The 21,509-nt window shown below is 39.8% G+C and overlaps 1 protein-coding gene across 2 annotated transcripts in view; it reads right to left on the bottom strand.

Annotated features, from left to right (window-relative positions):
- Positions 1–21,509, bottom strand: part of TMA16 (translation machinery associated 16 homolog) — an 88,436-nt gene that overhangs the window by 33,728 nt on the left and 33,199 nt on the right. For both annotated transcript variants that reach the window (XM_069097688.1, XM_069097697.1), the window contains exons 3-5: positions 20,708–20,745; positions 16,029–16,113; positions 12,966–13,114 (exon numbers count right to left, since the gene is read on the bottom strand). In XM_069097688.1, coding sequence (XP_068953789.1) covers positions 12,966–13,114; positions 16,029–16,113; positions 20,708–20,745 — 272 coding nt within the window. The remainder of the gene's footprint in view (positions 1–12,965; positions 13,115–16,028; positions 16,114–20,707; positions 20,746–21,509) is intronic.

Genomic DNA, 21,509 nt, shown 5'->3' with positions numbered 1-21,509 from the left:
CACACACACACACACACACACACACACACACACACACACACACACACTTAATCTTTCAGAGAGCCAATTGTCCAACATTTAGTAGCATACCCCTGACTATATAGGCTTGTCATTTCCTGGCTAAACCTGTATAGGTTCATCACCAGAAGAGCAATGGGGGTATAAAATTTCTCAATGAATTCACGAAGAACATCCTACACTAGGATCTAGAATGTGTGTTGATGAAGGGAATATAATTTAAAACAAAATCAGAGATCCATGATATAAGGAAGCAAATCTATTTATACCTTATTTGGAACATAGACTGAGTCCAAGTTTTACAGAACAAATGTTTTTATTAAGGGGATTTGTTCTGTGAAATTTCTATTCAGTCAAATGGCTGAACTCGAGGACCTAGAGGGCCGTAAGTGGCCTAAAGGCTGCAGGTTCCCACTCCTGGGCTTAGTTTAGCCAGGGGTCATATAGTTTAATCCCATATTACAAATGAGAAAATTGAGGCTCCAAAAGTCAAGTGACAACATAAGTTTGAATAACTTCCCTGGATCCTTTTTGGTTTAACAGAAATATAAAATTCAAATAAAAATACTTAGAAAGGAGCAATAGCCAAGAGTTGCCAGATGATAATTATCTAAATGTAGGGTCTTCATGGTCATTAGTCCTCCTACTGTTGGAAAGCTCCTTCTTTTTTTTTTTTTTAAGCAATGGGGGTTAAGTAACTTGCTCAAGGTTACACGGCCAGTTATTTCTGGGTGTGGTGCTAAGAATCATAAAAATACATATGAAAATATTAATCACAGTTTCTTTATCTTGAGTTAGTAAACTGTTATCCTCAGAGAAACACAAACCAAAACAAGTTATAATACATGCATAGACACATACATACATACACACACATATAAGTATACACACACACATTTGTTAATTGATTTTTCCTTTTTAAAACCTGTTTGCAGCACACAGAACCTGGAGTCCCAAGCTTTGGGCACTGGCAGGACCCTTTCACATTAAACTCAAGTCACTCTGATGAGGAATTCTAACAAGTCATTGTCCATTTTCTGCTAATAAATCTCCAGAGATAGGGAAATCTATCCTATCTGAGGTAATTAACAAAAGTAATCCCTCTTTTTCTAAACAACTGGAAATTTAAGATATGTGAGGAGCTACCATGTTCATCCCAACAGATCTTCTCTTAGCAAGAGATGTTCTAGTGAGGCTAGAAGTCCTCTCGCCACCCTTGCTGTACCCTGGTTTCATGACAAGACTGCTAATACCCTTCCTAGAATGTGAAACACAGAACTATAAACAATATTTAAAATGTTGAGTGACTAGAATATAGAACTAGTCACCCTATTTCAAACGTGATTCTTCTAGTAATAAAACTTCAGATTGCATGAGCTCTTTGAAACTGCACCATTATACTGTCAACTCATATTTAGTCTTTTTTCCATGGACTTTTGTCTATTCATTTTCACTTCTCCCCTTCTCACTTCCATCCTATACTTTTCACAAGAATTTTTTGTACAAGTGTAAGGACTTCACATTCATCAATTACAGTTTTTGTTAGTAGCTTCATTCATTGTTATGACCTACTGTGATTTTTTTCAATTATTATGTTGTCATCTGGCATCGTTAGCCATCCCTCCCAATAGTATGTAATTCACAAATTTGAAAAAAATCAGTCTAGAACTACCATCCAATTCAGAACAAGTAAAAAGAGGAACATAGCTTTTGAGACCAGTAGAGAGCTCCTTATAGGCTGACAATAATTAATCACATCCTTAAATTAACAGGTATATTCAGAACTATCATCCAACCCACATAGCTCCATCATAAGATTAGACTATTAAATGACTTGACGAAATTCTAGTATATCATATCCATCAGTCTTGTAGCCCTGGCTTAAGAGAAAATTAAGTTAGTTTAGCATGATTTATTACAAGGTGCATCATTTCCCCAAGTATTCCCACAAATCTTCTTCCTGCTTTCAATATTCAATACCACATACTAGAAGTTTGCTAGAAATACTAGTTTGCAAACTGCAATATTTGACCATCGCCAATACAGTGGCATCACTTTCATGATTTTTCAAACAAAAACATCTGCATGGTCTTTTGGTAGTCAAAAATGTAGCTCTCCAGACCTGGTGATCTGAACCCACTAAACTGCCAGTCTCTCTCTTTCACTCTATACAAATACACAGAGACCCGAAGACACACACACCCCTTTGATCTCATCTTGTAGATCTTTAACAGGTTTAAATTTTAATCATCTTCTCTTTTCTCTTGTTGCTCTCTTGAAACTTCATCTTCCTTTTTCCTGGTTCCTTCCCTGCTTTCACTAGACCAGGGCTGCAGAACCTGCAGCCCTTTGACTGAACACAAACTTCACAGAACAAATCCCCTTAATAAAAGGATCTGTTCTATAAAACTTGGACTTGGACTCAGTCAAAAAGCTGCACCCAAGGACCTAGAAGGTGAGGCCACAGGTTCCCCACCCCTTTCTCCTCAAGCTTCCTAGAATCTTAAATCCCTTTCTCAGCCTACTTGCTGCCTCTACTACTTCTCTTACTCCTATAACCCAGAGGAAATTCAGCTTCTACCCTCAGCATTCAAAAGATCTCTAAAAAAGATACCAACTGACAATTTTTTTTTTCCTCTGCTCATCTCTCTGACCTGTCTGCTCCATTTGCCACTGTTAACCACCAACTTTTCAATATTCTCTGCCCTCTGAAATTCTGCAACAGTCCTCTCCTAAGTTCTCTTTCTGCCTGTTCAAACTGCTGTGGTCTAGGAATACTGGAAACCCCCCAAACTCAAAGGCAAAAGGTGCCGGTCTGACAGGGTATAGGCCCAAGCCTAGACCTTTTCCCTTTACCCCAAAAGAATTTGAGTCCCATTGACCACAGGCCCTGGGAACCCCCCACCTTGAACTCTCCTGAATTTTCCCACTTAATCTGGCTTTTTTCATGCCAAAACCTGTCAATCTTAACCTAGCTTAGCCCTCCACTGTCTGTTACTTCTTGGATTGCCTCCAACTGATCCCATCAAAATCCCATTCTCTTGCTTCCTGGGAATCTGACCTCTAGTCACCCAGTCTCATCAAGAACCTTCTTAGACCCCTCCTCTAGACACCTCAGACTACTAGATGACCCCTGGATCCCTCCCACAGACCCCTGGATCCCTCCCACAATCTTTCTGTATATAAAATCCACCTTGCCTCCATGAAGGTGCTCAGATTCAATCTAGTTGAGTTTCAATCTGGCCTGCTTGTCAATATAAACATTACAAATGCTTAAGCTCCTTAAGAGTCTACCCAATATGGTGAATTAAACTTTGCTTTTCTTTGGCTGAAAGAAGACTTGGGTTGAATTCATTTGGCAGGACCTGCTGTGTCAGCATAAACCATATACGCATAAACCACAAAATTTTAAACCTCAATATTATGATTCCCTGACCCAGGAAACACTGCTAGTCTCAAGTTCTTCTCCAGAGAAGACTAAAAGGTATATAAGCCTCTCCCTCTCTCTATCCCCTTCTTGTTCTCTACTTTGGAGGTACCTTCAGGCCTGACCTCTTAGAGTACCATTAGGTCAGACAGCTAGGAAGTTGTGTCATACTCAAGTCTGATGCTTTCAGATTCTCAGGTAGTTATATTGGAGGCCATGGACCTGGGCACAGCTTCTGAAGCATGGAGGACAAGGACAGATGCCCCATCCAGAAGTGTATGCCCGATTCTTTAAATTCTCTCAGCGGCAGGGAATTGGAAAAACTTCAGGTACCTTTTTGTGTTTTGCTGGGGGTTTTTTTTGTCTTGTTTTGTTTGTTTTTCCAAGGCTTACTCCCAGATCCTCCTTTGCGGAGGGGACTTCCAGCTCCCATGCCTATAATGGGTCTATCCTTTTCAATTCTAAAAGTTCACCTGTAGGTTGTCTTTTACAAAAATTGGGGAAAATTTAGTTTCTCTAAAGAACTCAAAAAGGAAAAGCTGGTATTCTTTTGCAACATTGGTTGGCCTCTATCACTTACAGGTACATGTGGCTCATTTTTGATACTTTAAAACAGATTCTCTTGCAGTTAGAATTCTACTGTCACCAAAAGGAAAATGCATAGAAGTTTCCTACATGATGGCCTTGGTTGAGTTCTCTCAGAACCCTGTCTTCAGAAAAAAATTGTTAAGATGCTCATAGCTAGAACAGACCCACAAAGGGGCAATGGGGTATTGTCAACAGGACATTTTAGATAACCCCCTTCTTATGCCCCCCAGGACTTCAGCCCCAGTCCCTTCTCCCTCCACAACTCCTGCTCAGGTCCCAGTCACGTGTCTCACAGAGGCAGCTCCCCCCACCCCTCCTGACTCCTACTCAGGTCCCAGCCTTGGGCCCCATCCCCATAGCAGTCTCTAGGGTATCTCCCCCTGGAACCTTTCCCCCTCCTCTGGTACCAGCTGATCTTCTCCCAAGCCAGCATTCCCCAGTCCATCCCTCACAAGAAGTGTTACTTCCTATCTCCCTCCAGAAGCCCAATACCCACAGCACCCTCAGGGATTTTTCCCGAGGGAAGTAACTGTCTTGCCTAGGGGCACAATTAAGAGTACATATTCCTTTCTCCATTTTGGATCTCACCCAAGTTAAAGAGAAACTGGGGAGATACTTGGAAGATCCCACTAAGTTTACTGGGGGTTTTAGGGATCTATCCCTACAATTAGAGCTTTCTTGGGGTGATATTTACATATCCTCTTCTCTACCTGTTGTACCACTGAGGAGAAAAGAACCTGGGAAGAAGCCCCAAAAGATGGGGATCATTTGGCTGTGATGGCCCCAAAAAAAGCCCCCAGGAACACTGCTGTTCCCACTAGTGACCCAGGATGGGATTATCAAAAGAGTGAGGATAGGGGAAAGAGAGACTATATGATAATTTGCCTGTTAGAAGGTCTAAGAAGTGCATTTCAAAAGCAAATATTCAGAAAATTAGGGAAATTACTCAGGGAGAAAAGGAAAACCCTGACCTTTTCCAAGACCAGCTGGCAGAAGCTATTAAGAAGTATATGAATTTAGATCCTGACTCTAAAAGGCAGCAATCCTTAGCATGTATTTCATTAATCAGTCTGCCCCAGATATTAGAAGGAAACTGCAGAAACTACCAATGGGACCTCAAACACCTCAGGCCCAATTACTGGAGACCACCTTTGGAATTTTTAACAGAGACCTAGTTTCAGCAGAGGAAAGAGAATGAAGGGAAAGAGCTAGGGACAGAGAACATGCTCAGTTCTTGGCTGCTGTCATGGCCAGGAAAAGACCCAAGGAGTACCCCTCCAGGTCACCTCCCTGGAGGAAGCCCAGAAACTTGGGCAGTAGGGAAATCTGCTTTCCATCCCACATGAAGGGTCACTGATCCAAGGATTGTCCCTCCAGGACGCCCCCCCCCCCCGAGAGAGCTGTGCTCGTATGGAAAGAGGGGATCCCCCCAAAATTGGGAAAAGTGTGGAGTCCCCCCCCCCCCCGCCCCCCAGTACCCTATCCTCCAGTCCGCTCAAGACTCAGAATGATGGTTGGCAGTGTAGAGTAGAGCCCCAACCAGATTAAACCTTTTGAGACCTTGAAACTAAATCGACCACCACTCCAGCACTAGCTCTACCCAATCTAGAAAAACCTTTCACTCTGTATGCTGATGAAATTTTGTGCCTGTTTGGCCCTTATTTGCCTAACCTCCTTGCCAGAGTTGTCTCCTCCAGGGTCCAAGCTATCAACTTCCAGATGATTGCTCAAGCTATGTACCCCTAGTTGGGCCCTATACAGGCAGGGATAGCTCTAAGCCCCTTGCTACCAGTAAGCAATTTCAGAAACCAAGACCTGCTCCTTACCCCCAAAGAATTTGAGTCCCATTGACCATAGGCCCAGGGAAATCCCCACCTTGAACTCTCCTGAATTTTCCCATTTAATCTGGCTTTTTTCATGCCAAAACCTGTCAGTCTTAACCTAGCCTAGCCCTCCACTATCTGTTACTTACTGGATTGCCTCCAGCTGATCCCATCAAAATCCCATTCTCTTGCTTCCTAGGAATCTGACCTCTAGTCATCCAGTCTCATCAAGATCCTTCTTAGACCCCTTCTCTAGTCACCTCAGACTACTAGATCATCCTTAGATCCCTCCCACAGTCTTTCTGTATATAAAATCCATTTTACCTCTGTGAAGGTGCTCAGATTCAATCTAGCTGAGCTTCAATCTGTTCTGCTTATCAATACAAGCATTACAAATGCTTAGGCTCCCCTTAAGAGTCAAACCAATATGGTGAATCTTTAATAAACTTTGTTTTTCGTTGGCTGAAAGAAGGCTTGGGTTGAATTCATTTGGCAGGACCCACTACGTCAGCATTTTGGGGTCCTGAGTACCCCTAAACCTCAACAGGTCTGCCTCAAAAGAATTCGGCTCAAACATTGTCAGAGACTTAAGGTTATCACTAATGCAGGCCAGGTCAGATTTTAAGAGTGAGCAACTGGTAGAGGAGACTGACCTTTTTTCATAGAGAAAAACAATGGGAAGATTTGGATGAAATCAAGAAGTGCCCAAAAGCCTGGGGTGGCACCTTCCCCCTCCCCCAATAACAAAGAAGGGGGTCTAGATGGGATTAAGGGTGGGAAATAGCCTGGGAAGGTCCAGAGAACAGATCATGAAGGGCTGGGCTGGGTCAGAGGTAATATAGAATAGAAGGTTGGGGATAGGTCAGGGCCACAAAGAAAAACAGTTGAAAGGATTACTGGGATGGGAATTTGCCTCAGGCAAATACCAGGAATCTTCTCCTTTGATAATTCATCATCCATCTCACAGTTCCTCAAGCTTCTGTCCTCTGCCATCCTCCTAACACTCTTGCTTGGTAACTTCATTAGTTCCCCAGAGTTTTACTATAATTTCTTTGTGGATGACTCGAGGATCTATCTATATAGCCCTGAGCTTCAGACCTCTACCATTTCAAATCTAGGAGACATCTTAACCCAACTTACTCCAAACTAAACTGGTTATCTTTCCCTCCCAAACTCTCTCCTCTTCCAAGCTGTCACACTAGTTCTATTTTTTATTCCTCTCACCCAGTTGCAATTTAACTTCCATCCTCCCCATGACATTTCTGTCACCAAGCCACTGTGTTCTAGTTTCCCAGGTACATAACCCCAGCATTATCCTTGACATCCTAACTCATCATTACCAAATTTTGCCATTTTTACCTTCACAGCATCTTTCATATCCAACCCCTTTACTCTTCACATAGATATCACTTTATTTCAAGTCCTTATCACCTCTCACCTAAATTACTATAATGGGATCTTGCCTTTGACTGGCAGCTACATGGAACATGGAGTGGAATAAGTCAAGGAGACCAAAGTGCTTTTATTCTAACTCATTCAACTCCAGTAGCTCCCTATGTAGGACATTTGTAAATGTCCTACAAAATGTAAACTCTCTATGAATTAGCCAAACTGGTTTTCGTTGTTCAAACATACCAACTGGCCTTCTGTCTCCATGCTTTTGTAGTGGCTTTTGTCCTTATATAGAATACACTTCCTTCTCACCTCCACTTACAGAATCCTTCTTTTCCCCCAAGATTCAATTCAAGCATCACTTCCAACATTTCAATTCATAACTTCTTGTGCCCTCCCTCCCAAAGTTATGCTGAACAATCAAAATTATCATTCTTCCATCTATAACAGTCAGCAATTACTTTCATTATCTGATCTTTCTTTTACCTGTAACAGCTAAAACACTAAACTTTTTGATTAATCTTTAGGGATCCCCTTGGGCTTTCACAGCCTGGGCCCTAGCTTCTTCACACTAGACAACCATTTTCCATTCATAACTGTAATAATGATCACCATCCAAAAGGACCTCCAGAGATAAACACGGAAGGAGCCATATCTTGAGGGAGCCAAGTGAAATGGCTCTGAAATCCTGGGACTAAGCTCCTTCATGAAGCTGCTACAAAGCAGTTCAAGCCCCAAACCTGACATTAACTGTGAGATCAATAAACAATCCCCTTCATTTCTGAATCAGCAAAATGAAGTTAACAATATTAGTACAATGCACTTCAAAGGATTTTATGATGAGAAAGCACTTGAGCAAAAATGTATAATGTAAAATGCCCCAGCAAAGTATTTCAGTAGTACAGGGAACTCTCAAGGAGGAATCTCCCACTGCAAGGCAGATCAACACCTACTCTACAATTTCTATTCTCAACAGTTGCCTTATTTCACCACATAATGGTAGGCACTATGCAATCATTCCACCCTGTGGTATGTGGGTTTTTTCTTTTTTACAATCCAAAAAAATTGGTCTGTGACCTTTCATCTCATAATCGTTGCATGGTATAATCCTGTGCCTCACACCACTTAAAAGGCAAACACAGCAGCAATAGTCACTAGTGGCATATAAATATACATTTATCTCTCAGGCACTGGGAGCTGTGAGTCTAGAATTCTCAGCACACAGGCACTGATTGTATTATTTCCCTGAAAGCCAACTTTCGTGGTTTGTTTAAAGCACTGCTGTACTAACAGCACTGTTAGCTGGGGGGCAGGACATGGGGTATGGGGTGAGCAGGTGAAGCTGCCATGAGTAACAAGTGATGAGTGATATGGTAAGACACATCTTTCCATGCTAGCTAAACTACAGTTCCTCTGCCAGTGATATATTAACGTGCAAAGCATTTCTTTCTGATCATGGGTAAATATAAAAACTATTCAGGCTTCAAGTTGAAAGTGATTGTGTTCACTGAACAGTATGGAAACGTGGCTGCAGAAAGACAGTTTTCAGTGAGTGAAAAATTGGTGTGAGACTGGTGAAAACCAAAAAACAATACTGGTACAAATTGGAAAAAAAATGGTCCCACACCACTTTTTTTTTTCTTTTAGCAATCGGGGTTAAGTAACTTGCTCAAGGTTACACGGCCAGGTGTTTCTGGGTGGGTGCTAAGTGTCTGAGCCCAGGATTCGATCTCCAGGTCTTTTCAACACTGGAGCCGGTGCTCTTACTCGCTGTGCTACCCTTTTTTTTTTTTTTAAAGCAATTGGGGTTAAGTAACTTGCTCAAGGTTACACAGCCAGGCGTTTCTGGGTGGGTGCTACGTGTCTGAGCCCGGATTCGATCCCCAGGTTATCCCGACACTGGAGCCGATGCTCTTACTAGCTGTGCTACCTGGCCACCCCTCCCACCCCACTTTTTTGGAAAAAAAAAAAAAGGCATAAAATCTGAGATTATGCAGTATGGGTTTTCTAAAATGTTAGCTCTTTGCCATTACAACATATTGCTGTGTAAATGTAAGCCATCATAATCCACATTAAAAAAAAGTAGTATACACAACACTAAAAAAGAGGCAATTAGACTACTATATTTTAATTATAATGTAAACCAGAAATTCAATTCAGTAAATTTTAAATAAGAGATTGCAATGGGCTCAAAACTGCTAGGCAATCTTCACTGGCAAGTTAAGGGCTCATTAACCCATAATGTTACAGAGAAGATATTTTGAGGGTCTAAATTAACCTTCAAGATCAGTCCCCTAGCATTTGACTTCTTTATACCCTCAATTTCAAATCAATCATAGATAAATTCAGCAATTTGTCAAATTATCTGAGCCCCTGACTTTTCACCTGCTATGCTCTTATTGGTCATTTCCCCCTATTCATCAAAGCTTTGAAACCAGGAAAAAGATCATGATATAAAAGAATTGGAAATTAAGGGGATGCCCATCAATTGGGGAATGGCTAAACAAGTTATGGTATATGAATGTAATGGAATACTATTATGCCATAAGAAATGCAGAGCAGATGGACTTCATATCTACCTGGAGAGGCTTATACAAACTGATGCTGAGTGAGAAGAGCAGAACCAGGAAAATTGTGTACGCAATTACAGATACAACGTATGTGTGACGACCAACTTTTATACACAGGACTCTTCTCAGAAATGCAGGGCTACAAGTAAACTCCAAAAGACTCATGATGGAGAGAAATGTCTACATTCAGAGAAAGAACCAGAAAGAACAGAGTTTGAATGCAGATTGAAGCAAATTACCTGCTCTCTTTCTTTTTCTTGTTTGGTTTGGTTTCCTTTTTCTCACTGTTCATTCCATCCAATACAATCCCTCTTTATAACCTGACCAATGGCAAATGTGAAAGTATCTTCAGATACTATACCTGACTGTATGCCGCCATGGGGGGAAGGAGAGAAAATCTGAAACTCAAAGAATTGGGGAATAGAATCTTTTAAACTCAAAGTGAACGAACAAATGAATAAAGACAAAAAAATACGTGAAAAAAGATTATGATATAAAACCCAAAGCAGTCAAATTTTTATTACTACTACAAAGATCTACAAAAGTTTAAGTCACCTCAAAATAATTCATTCAGGCTGTCAAGTACAGGCATTTATTGGATGTAATAGAACATACCAAACTAAACACACCAAACAGGCTCCTTTGTAGCTGAAGGAAGATGAAGCTTAGGGGAGACACCAAGGGATATGGGTTCTTTCTTAAGACATCCAACAAGGGAGAACCCAGCCTAAGGAAGGCACCCACTAGCCAGGAGAGGCTAGGGATTCTTATAGAGGAAAACTTGCCATGGGCAGGGAAATAAAGTAAGTTTTGGTCATTATTCCATTGTTTAGTCCAGAGTCTGCTAATTTCATCTCCTCCCTCAAGAAATAGGCACCCAAATTCATTTTGGAAAAAAAGGCAATTCAATGTGAAATCACTAAAAAAAATCTCACAGGGAGAGCCAGAGTCAACAAGCATTTATTAACTACCTACTGTGTTTAAAGAAAAAAAAAAGGGGGGGGGGTGGTGGCTAGGTGGCACAGTGAATAGAGAGCACTGGTCCTTGGAGTCAGGAGGACCCAAGTTTAAATCCAACCTCAGACACTAAAAAAACACTTACTAGCCATGTGACCTTGGTCAAGTCACTTAACCCCAATTTCCCTTCCTTCCCCCCTACAAAAAAAAAAAAGAAAGAAAATGCCAGAGTCTTTGCTAAGCAGAGTCATACAACAGTGCCAACCATCAGGGAGCTCACGATTATAACTGGGGAAGTTGAAAGGGGGAGGGGGATGAGGTTACCTGGGATGGGGGCTTGATCAATTCCTGTGATTAGGGTGGGAAATGATCTGAGAAAGTGAGAGCTTCAGAACTGAATTTCATCTTGGGGAATGAGGAGTTTCTACAGATCATAAAGTACAAGAAAGCAGCCAAAACACTCTCCCATCCAAAAAGTATTAAGTGGCTCCCTACAAACCCCTCAGTCTTCCTTCCAGAACACTTTTCCAGATTTATTTCATATTTCATTTCATTACACACTGTCCTCCTTTCTGTTCTCTGTGTTGGCTATCCACCCAGAAACCTACCTAAAACCCCTTAGCTTCCTTCAAGGCAAAATATTTCTTGATCTCTGTTCTCTTTTAAAATTATACTATATTCAGTGTGCACCCCATTGCATTCCCTCAGTTAAAATGTCAACTCTTAGAGAGCAGGGGCTGTTTTTTGTTTTGTCTTCTAAGAGTCTCACAGCTAATCATGTTTTTTTTTTTTTTAACTCAGCTGAATTAAATGTTAATCCATCTGCAGATAAAAGAAAACTGGTTAGACTGAGGTTAAATCTATAACAGTAAAATGTACCTAGAAACAAAATGTCAGTGTCTCCCTTCCATTTTTGATGGCAAGATGTGATCTTTTCTCTCCATAATTTTTCTCCCTAATAGGTGACTCTGAAACATTATACTTTAACTCCCCCCCTCTAATACCTAGAAAATCACTAACCAAATTAGCCTTCAATTGCCTCAAGTTAAAGATCATGGTGTGGAACTCTCCATTTTTGAGGATAGATATACAAGGGGAACTATGGAAAGATAATGATGTGTTAGGAGCCCATATCCCCTACCTTATTAACACTCTCTAAGAATGCACCAGAATTTTCCCTTGATTGTAGCAGTTTCTTGGTTCATCCTTCACAATCTGTCCTGACTACAATCAAATCTGTGACAGATAAGTGTAAAACTTGAGCAACATTCTCTTCTTTTTTTTCTTTTTTTTTTTTTAAGCAATCGGGGTTAAGTAACTTGCTCAAGGTTACACGGCCAGTTATTTCTGGATGTGGTGCTGAGTGTCTGAGCCCAGGATTCGATCTCCAGGTTTTCTCAACACTGGAGCCGGTGCTCTTATTTGCTGTGCTACCTGGCCGCCCCTGAGCAACATTCTTTTCAAAAAGATTTTTGGCTTTTCTCTTACAAGGTGCAGGAATAAGAAAGACAGTTTGTCTTCATTTGTACATTGGAATGAGTTGATTTCCAAATGCTCTCTGCTGTTTTCCTTAGCAAAGAGAAACACCTAGAAGTTCCTCCTACAAGAAAGACCACTACAGGAAAGATTCTGTAGAACCTCTGAGAAGACAAATCTCGGTAGGACAAGACATGCAATCAACAGAGAGCAAAAGGAAAGGTCAGAATCAGGCAGCCCCACCCAAGGCACAGGAGGCAGGGTCAGACTACAGGCTAGGTGAACCACTGTGTCCAGACTACCCCATGCCCAAGCCACAGCAAAAAGAAGAACCAAGGCAGCCCCTGGGGTCTTAGATGAGGGTTGCTTTCAGCACAATCAATAAGGCCTGTCAGTCTCATAGCTAATGATGGAATCAACTTCAGGTTTGAAATTGTGTAAAGTCAAACCATGAGAAAACTGATAAAACCCAGGAATCCTACAAAAATTTTTAAAGACTGGAACCAGAAGCTTACTTAGTATTAGTATCCCTATAGAAAGAATATTGTCTTACCCAAAGAAAAGTCCATTTAGCTGTGAAAATGTTATAAGAATACTGTAAGTAAAAAAAATTAACCAAAACTGTACAATAGGAAAAGAAATCAATAAGGAAAAAAGCAGCCTATGGGAAATGGAAAAAATTAAAACATCACAAAGAGAGAAAAATGGACACACCCATGCCGTAGCCTTCGTAGAGTTTCCGCTCACGTTCCACCGTCTGTTTGATGACTGTTTCTCGAGAAAAGTGCCTCCTTCCCTGTCTGCCTTTAATGCTGTTCTGTAACTCAATCTGTTCCAGTTCACTGTTGAACCGATGTAAATAACTTAAAAAAAAAAAAAAAAGCATTGGAGCTGTGAAATTTCCATTATTCTACAAAGGAACTCATGCTCAGCATTCCTTGTCCAGTCATGTTTAACCTGCCATATTGATTTAATACTTGACACTTAAATCACCACAGATCGCTGAGCTTAGAATTAGAAGAAATAGGTTGGAAGCCAAGTTCTGCCAATAACTTCCTGGGACTTTGGGCAATTCACTTAACCTTTCAGGTCTTCTAATTCCACATTTGTGAAATGAGAAACCCACACTAAACTTATCTCTAAGGCTTCTTCTACAGTTAACATTTGAGGAAAAGAAAGTGTATATACACATACGTACATGCGTGTGTATGTATTTGTGTGTGTATGTATATAAAATGGCTTACAATTTTATAATGTTCTTCATGTGTTAATTCTGCCATATTACAGATAAGGACATCAAAGCTCAATAAAGTAAAATCAAATAAAGTAAAATCACTTGATTCCAGTTACAAAAGCATTACAGTTGCAGAGACCCAGGTATTGAAAGCTATAAAGATGGAGGCCACAAGCAGCAAAGAAGAACATAAGTCTTCATTTCATCACTTAACTGATTTCGCTGCTAGTTATCAGGCCACCAGATTTGGGAGCCATCAGAATAAAGTACCTGAACCCAAGAAGCCAATGAGACTGCCCAAATGCAGAAAGAGTCAAGGAGAGAGCCCTGGAGAATACTCAGCAAAAGAGTCTGAGTAAGAGCAGTCAGATGGGCAGAAGAACTAGAGAAGAACCACTGGGAAAGCCAAGGAAGATTATGACCAGGAGAAAGACAGGCCTCACAATACAAAAGCTCCAAGCAGAGGACTAAGGAAAATTAAGAGATTATTAGTAGCCTTTGGAGTTGGGTTATCAGATGACAAGGAAGCAGAGGAAAAGGAAGGCAAAGGATTCTTTCTAGGAGAAAGGATGGTAAGATCATGAGATGCTTTGTTAAAGAGGGGAAAGACTTGCCCATGTTTATGGAAAGAGGCAACAGAAAGAGACTGAAGCAAGACCAACAGGCAATGATGAAAGGAGCACATTCCTGGGGGACAGAGTATAGGAAGGATCAAAAACTTAGAGAAAGTCAAGGGCTGTCTCTCAAAAAGCAAAGTAAAAAAATAGAAGTATGGGTGAATATGCCATTAAAAACACCCAATATTAAAACTTTTAAGATACAGTGTAAGGGAAAAGAGAGACCTCATGACAACTACTTTTTACTTTCTTAGGAGGTAAGGACTTCGATTGACAGAGGCTGGTGGGGAAGATAATGTAGTCCTGAGAGATGAGAAGGTCTGGTAAGGTCACCAAGAGCAATGGAATCATCAAAGAATAAAATTTTACGATGCAACAGTCAGAGGGTAACTTCTCCAGCATTATTCAACAGACCAGGAGTAAAGAAGGCAGATGGTGGGAGTGATAAAGAGTAAGAATAGGGTCATGAATGGTGGCAGAACAAGCAAATAAGGGATCTATTGTCCAGTGCAATCAACTGAACTGATCAAGATTGCCAAAAGAGAAATGGGAGGCAATCAACTAGAACAGGTGGGAAGAAACTGGGAGGCAAACTGAGGATAAAGAGTAAGTACAGTGAGAGGTGGGAGAGAGAAGAAAGATTAGGGGTCTCCAAGTTTGAAGACAAAGCATGAGTGGCAGACTAAGACAGTAACTCAAACCATTTCAGAACAGAGAGAACCTGAAAACTTGAAGGTCACAGCAAAACTGAATAATATAGACTAGAGTGAACCTCAGTGGAGGAGGGCTTGTAGAACAATGCTATCAGAGGAAAAGTCTGGCAGTGACACAGGAGAACAAGGATTAGACCCCATGTTATTAGGAGTCATCTGGACCTGAGAGTCCAGTGTCTTCCAAAGAGAGACAGACTTTGATGAACACAAGATTAAAAAGTGTGAAAAAAGATCTAAGATGAAAGAAAATTTGTTAATGGTCAAGTAATATTGTGGAACATAGGTATCAAATCACAGGGTCCACAATACTCCCCAATACTGTTTAAGCAGATAAAAATGTAACTGGGAAAAAGTTACAAAATAAAGAGAAATACAATAAAATATAAATAACATTACATTTTAAAACCCTGTCAATATGAGGCTCTCAGGGATCCTTATATACAGATTAGTGGCCCTCTTTTCATTTGTTTTGAAGCTGCTCTTCTAAAGGTCACAATATACAGAAGAAGTGTGTGATAATAGAGTAGGATGGGGAATAAAAAGTGGGAAAGGTAGCAGGGAAAAAAAGAAATCACTGACATGAGGCAGCAATAAGAACTAATTTTTTACATATAGGTAGTGGTTGGTTAGGATCTCTTCCAAGGGCCTGTGATGACTAAGGGCAACACTGTCATGGTTGTTCCCTCCCCAAATAAAAGGAAAATGGAAGAGTGGAAAGTGGGGGAGGAGCAGGGAACTGAGGTCAAGAACTGGACTGAACTCAGACATGCACAGTTGTTTCATCCCAAGACTTTCATGAGATAGGGCCCTCCCAAAAAGATACCCTACACATGTATTGCCCTGGTATATTAGTCCTCCTAGGAATCAGTCTGGTGACATATTTTTGGTATGGAATCTGAGACCTCACCAGAATAGCACTAGGTCCTTGCCTCAGATCCCAATCTTTCTAGTGTCCTCTCTAGTGGATGGTGTCTGTGGTCTTTCTGGTGTAAGCACTAAGGTTTTCTTTGAGTTCCCATTTGAGTAAAGTTGGCAGGAACCATTTCTTCCTTATATACTGTTGAAGGGAATAAGTAATGAATACAGAAAAGAGTTGAATATAATTTAATATTTAATCGAATAATTAATTAATTATTAATTATTATCATTAAATGAATAATTAATTAATTATTCAACAAAATTCAAAACACTCAATGGTGTACCCAGTTCTTACCTCTCTATTAGTTCACAAGCATCTTTCTTTGTATACTCTCTTTTGTCAGGATCAAGGTGACTTTGAAACCATTGCAGTTTTTCACCTATAAGGAAAGGTGATAAATTATTGAAACAATACCAGTCAATCAGAAGTTTCTCAAATAAGCCATTTAACACTCCAATATTAAAACATTTAACATTACATTAAATCCATGTCAGTGTCTCTGAGCAGGCTAATGAGATTAATTTTGTAAAAACTGTCATGTATTTCTTATCTGACAGGGAGGCAAAGAATATATAGAGAAGTTTTAAGTAGTTGAAGGACAGAAATAAGAGGCCAAAACACATGATTTTAAAATGCCTGTGTATGATTTATAGTCAACACCAAACGGGTGACAGATACCATATAATGATCCATCTGAGCACAATTTCAAAGCACACTAATTTCTGACTTAAGGATGAATGTAACAAGACTAACTGGGACAGCAAGGCTTTGGCAGATGGCAGATACGAGAGCAGAGTTCTGTGGCCACATCAGTATCAGCACATAGTGGGTTATGTTGGCTTCTCAAAGGGACCTGATTAAGTGAGATCTTCCTATGCCCCTCCTTCTCCAACCAGGCCTCCTACTCCCACCTTTCAAACTAAAACTGACTAGAAGAAAAAACAGAGGAGACAGTTGGAGGGTTTGAGATACCAAAGCAAAACAGAAGTATAAAATGGATCATCTCTTTCCAACTGTTTCCATGGCAGACTAGCTTGAATGAAGTCATTAAGAGTAAGTGCTAAGCACTGGACATACAAACAGAAAATTAAAGATAGTCCTTGCTCTCCAGGAACTTACATTCTAATAAGGAAGACAACAAAATATAGAAGGTTTCAGTTGCAAGTCAAATAGAAAAATCCCATGGTCCTTAAGGAGTGGCAGCAAAACAAATATTGTTGTCTCTTCTTTCAGATTCTGATGCTGAATCATTAGACACTGTACATTACTTTGGTGGCAGAAACTTTCTTCTCTGAATCTTTAGGAATTGTGGGTGGAACTGAAATTGAAAGAGCAGGTGCCAGGCTGCATCTACACAGGAGATGCTTCCCAGGAAGATGTCTGAGGGCCCTGGGCTGGAAGCATTACCATGACTAAGGTTTCTCACTGCCGGAAAGGAAGATGTTGGTCCAGGTGGTTGTGGTGGTCTGCTTGCCTTCCCTGTGTGTGGTAATCAGTTGGCAGCTATTGGATGATAGTTTGACCCAAGACCAGTGGTCTAGGAGGTGCTGCTGTTCCCAGGTCTCCTCTGCTTTTCTGACTACTAGTGGAAGTTGATCAGCATTTGTTATTGATGGTGATGACCTATGTTCACTGGGACGTGGCTTCCTTGGCTATCCCAGAAAAAAAAAAAACCCAGATGACCAAGGCTCTAAATAAAGATGAAAGGAAAAACTCTTCCATACTACCAAGTGTTGAATGATGACTATGACTGCCAATATGTACTGCAGTCATCTCAGACAAAAGCTATGCAATTTGGGGGCAACCACAATGGCAGTCAAATTTTGTTTGCAAAATCCATGCTGGACAATGTCAGCCATGAAGACATAACTCCCCTATACAGCCCATGTCCAGGCTCCCATGAGCTACCTAAATGGTTTCTCCTAGATAAACAAATGAAAAATCCATCTTTCATGGCTCAGGAGATACCACATGCTTGGCAAAAGAATCACCTCTGCCTAGAGCCAATTGTCTGTTGGGAAACAAGAACACGAGAATCATGGATATCTCCCTTTTGCAGGGCACAAGGGAGACCCAGAATTCTCACATCTGTTGACGACACTAATATATTCATGTTAATAACCTCGGCAATCATTTGCTGCTGTTCTTGCTCAGTCATTTCAGTTGTGTAGGACTTTGTGACTCCATCTGGAGTTTTCTTAGCAAAGGTACCAGGGAAGCTTTCCATTTTCTGGCTCATTTTACAGATGAGGAAACTGAAGCAAACAGGGTTAAGTGACTTTCCCAGGATCACAGAGCAAGGAAGGCTTTGATCTCAGAACCCTGAAGATTTGAATTCAGTCTTCCTGACTCCAGACCCTGCACTCTATCCACTATGCCACTTAGCTTCCCTTTCACAACAAATGATATGTTACATCTGCAGAAATGGCAATGGAGGATTTGCAGTTTCTCTGGCACCATAAAGACAACACCAAAAAAAAAAAAAAGTTAAAAAATAAATAAAAAAATAAAAAGACAACACAAAGCTGAGAAGGGTTGGGCAAGAAGTCTATATGATCCAAAGAGCCACTGGCTTCCCAGTACAGGTATCAGGTCTCCACAAGCCTCAAGTGGACACATGTGAGTTATGTTCTGCTATGAAAGGCCTGATGAGTCTCACTGATATCGAGATCACCCCCTTCTCCCTGGAAAGCAATACAGATGAGAAGACAGCCTTGACCTTCACTGCTAAGTCAGACTAACTCTAGCCTTGCCCCACCTGAAGAGCAACTTATAACTCACAAGTGTTCCAGAACACTGATTTCTACTTTCACACTCCAAGGGGTTGCAGTAGGTTTGGTGTCTCTAATAATTTGTCCCCTAAGTATTTTCTCTAAAGATCAACTATGAACTCCCCCAAAGTCTGCTTTCCCTGCCCTATTCACACCAGGCATGCCTTCCCAAGCAGGAAATTTGGCTGCCAAAGGAGACAGGAGAGAAACCCCCTATTAGGGTATATGCAAACTGGTCAATAAATCCACACATACTTCAGAAGGATGAAAGGGGGAGCAGGCAGAAAGAATTAATATGACAGTTGTTTTTGTTCTCTATATATCTTACATATCAGATCCTTATCATTAATACTGGAAACAAAGATTTTTTTTCCCCCAATTAACCCTTTCCCTTCTTATTCTATCTACACTGAATTCATTCACACACAAAAAGCTTTTCAATGTTATGTACTCAAAACTTTCTATTTATTTTTCATGCTTGCCTCCATATCTTGTTTGGTTAATCTTCTAATTTTATTATGGCATGACCTTTCATAATCTTTGCAATAAATATCTCTGATAAGGGTCTTATAATCAAGATGTAAGGGAATTAAATAGTTTTCAAAATAATCATAAACTATTAAAAACTATGAGAAAGACCAAGAAGAGAAATACAAATTCAAATAATTCTGAAGCTTCACCTCATACTTAGTAAATTGGAAAAAAATGGGCATTTTCATTGGCTGCTCCCCATGCCTGGAATTCTCTTCCTCCCTCCTCTCAACCTTCTAGCTTCTCTGGCTTCCTGCAAGTCTTAACTAAAGTCTCATCTTCTAAAAGAAGTTTTTACCAGTCCTTTTTAATCTTAAAACCTTTCATGAGATGACCTCTGACATACACTGTACACATCCTATTTATATATAGTTGCTAGGAAATTGTCGCCAGTCCTCCCCCCTTCCTTTTGGACTTTGAGTTCCCTGAGAATGGGGTCTTTTTTGGGGGTCCCCAGCACTTAGAACTGTGGCTATCACACAGTAGGTGCTTACATAATCCTTCTTGACTGTGAACAAGAACACCTACCATTGGATATAACAAGATCACTAAGGAGGTCAAAGACAGAAAGAATGGATTCATACACACCAAAATATTCAGAGTAGCACTTTTTATAATAGCAATTAACTTATACAGCCAAGTAGCACAGTGATAGACATAAGGTTCAAATCTTCAGTCACTAAATAACTGTGTGACTCTGAGTCACACTTCACCTCTCCCTGACTCAGTTTCCTCAACTATAAAATGGGGATAATAATAGCACCTACCTCACAGTATTGTTGTAAAGATAAAATGACAGAATATTTGTACAGTACTTAACAGAATACCTGAAATATTTAATAGTGCTTAATAAATACCCATGCCCAGAAATATTTAACAAATGGTATTTATCCCAGTATCCTCCCAAAACAAAAAAAACCTGACTGGGGAATGGCTAAACAAACTGGAGGACAAGAATAAAAAACAATATTATTACATAGTAACAAACAATATGAAGAATATTCTAGAAAAAAACATGCAATGTGAAGTAGGCAGAATCACAAAGCAATAAATAAAATGATTACAACGATGTAAACAAATGAATAGCACCTTCCCATCCCCAAAAGAAACTAATGTCATATAAGTATAATGGTCAAGTTTGGCCTGAAAGAGGAGAATGTGTCTTTCTTCTTTGGAGAGGTGGGGCAATATGGATGTGGAAAACGGCATATACTTTCAGTGCATATGCTGGTTGGTTTGATGAACTGCCTTTTTTGTCCCTCTTTCTAGTTTATTCTTTGTTATATAGAATGGCTTAACAGATTAGAAATACAAGCGATATAAAAACAAAAAGATTAATAGGTTTTTAAAGGAAACAGAGAGACTGACAATCAAGATCAACTTATCTATTTTAGATCTCTCAGTTTTCTGAAGGTGCTATACCTTCAGAATAGTACCTGTATAATGTACCTATATAATGAAATCATGTCAATTTACAAATAAAAACAATTTTAGCAGAATAAAGCTAAAAATTATTTAATAAGATTTCATTTGAAAGATTTACTAAGCATTTCACTTTGATACAATGCTATTTTTCTGAAATGTAAATTGGAAGGAAGGTATATTTGTAATTTGCATAATTAGTAAATTATCTTTAAACCTAGTCTGAACACTAAATAAAGCAATACTTACCTATAATGTTTAGACGCAAAGCCTTTTCATTTTTCAACCTTACAATGAAAAAAAAAAGTGTTTAGGAAAGCTCCAAGCAATTTTTAAAAATCATTTAAGAACTAGTATAAAAAATTTCTCAAAGGGGGTCCCCCTTTCAAAGCTCATTTTTAAAAGGAGATTAGATTAGTTATATTCAACCATATCACCACTTAAAGCATTTCTTGTATTTGAAATCACTGAATCATGAAGTCTTATTACTTGCTTCTTAGATCCTTGACATTTAAATGAAACCTACAGGAATGAAATTGTTAGGAGTAAAGCTACTCAAACGGATTAAGACACAAGTTAATTATCTTATGACAAAATAGGCACAATTAATATGAATACTGGAAATGTAATACACTTAATTGATAATACTAGCTAGTATTCAATTCAATAAACATTTATTAAGTACCTAATATATAAAAGGATCTGTGAGAAATGTTGGAGATATGATGACTAAAAATGACAATCCATGCCATCAAAGAGTTCACATCACACTGGGGGGAACAGAGCATATACACCTCAAAGTCTAATACAAATACAAGGTTGAATATTGTGAAAAACAAAGAGATGCTGATAAAGTGCTCAAGGAACATGTGAGGAAGGACATATTATGTTTACTTTGGGGGGAAGGAGGAGTAGAATGAAATCTGAGAAAATGGAGATGATATCTAAGGTGAGCCTAGATGAAAAAGATAAAAGATTCTGAAAGTCCAAAATAAGTGAGTGCATGTCAGGCAGGTGGGATGGCCTGTACAACACACGGAGACAAGAACTG

The sequence above is a fragment of the Petaurus breviceps genome, unplaced genomic scaffold (genome assembly GCF_028583685.1).
Source record: "Petaurus breviceps papuanus isolate PSGF00001 unplaced genomic scaffold, PetGlider_PUasm1.0 126, whole genome shotgun sequence".
Lineage (NCBI taxonomy): Eukaryota > Metazoa > Chordata > Mammalia > Diprotodontia > Petauridae > Petaurus > Petaurus breviceps.
The sequence above is the reverse complement of the archived record's forward strand: the minus strand, read 5'-3'. Positions and strand labels throughout refer to the sequence as shown.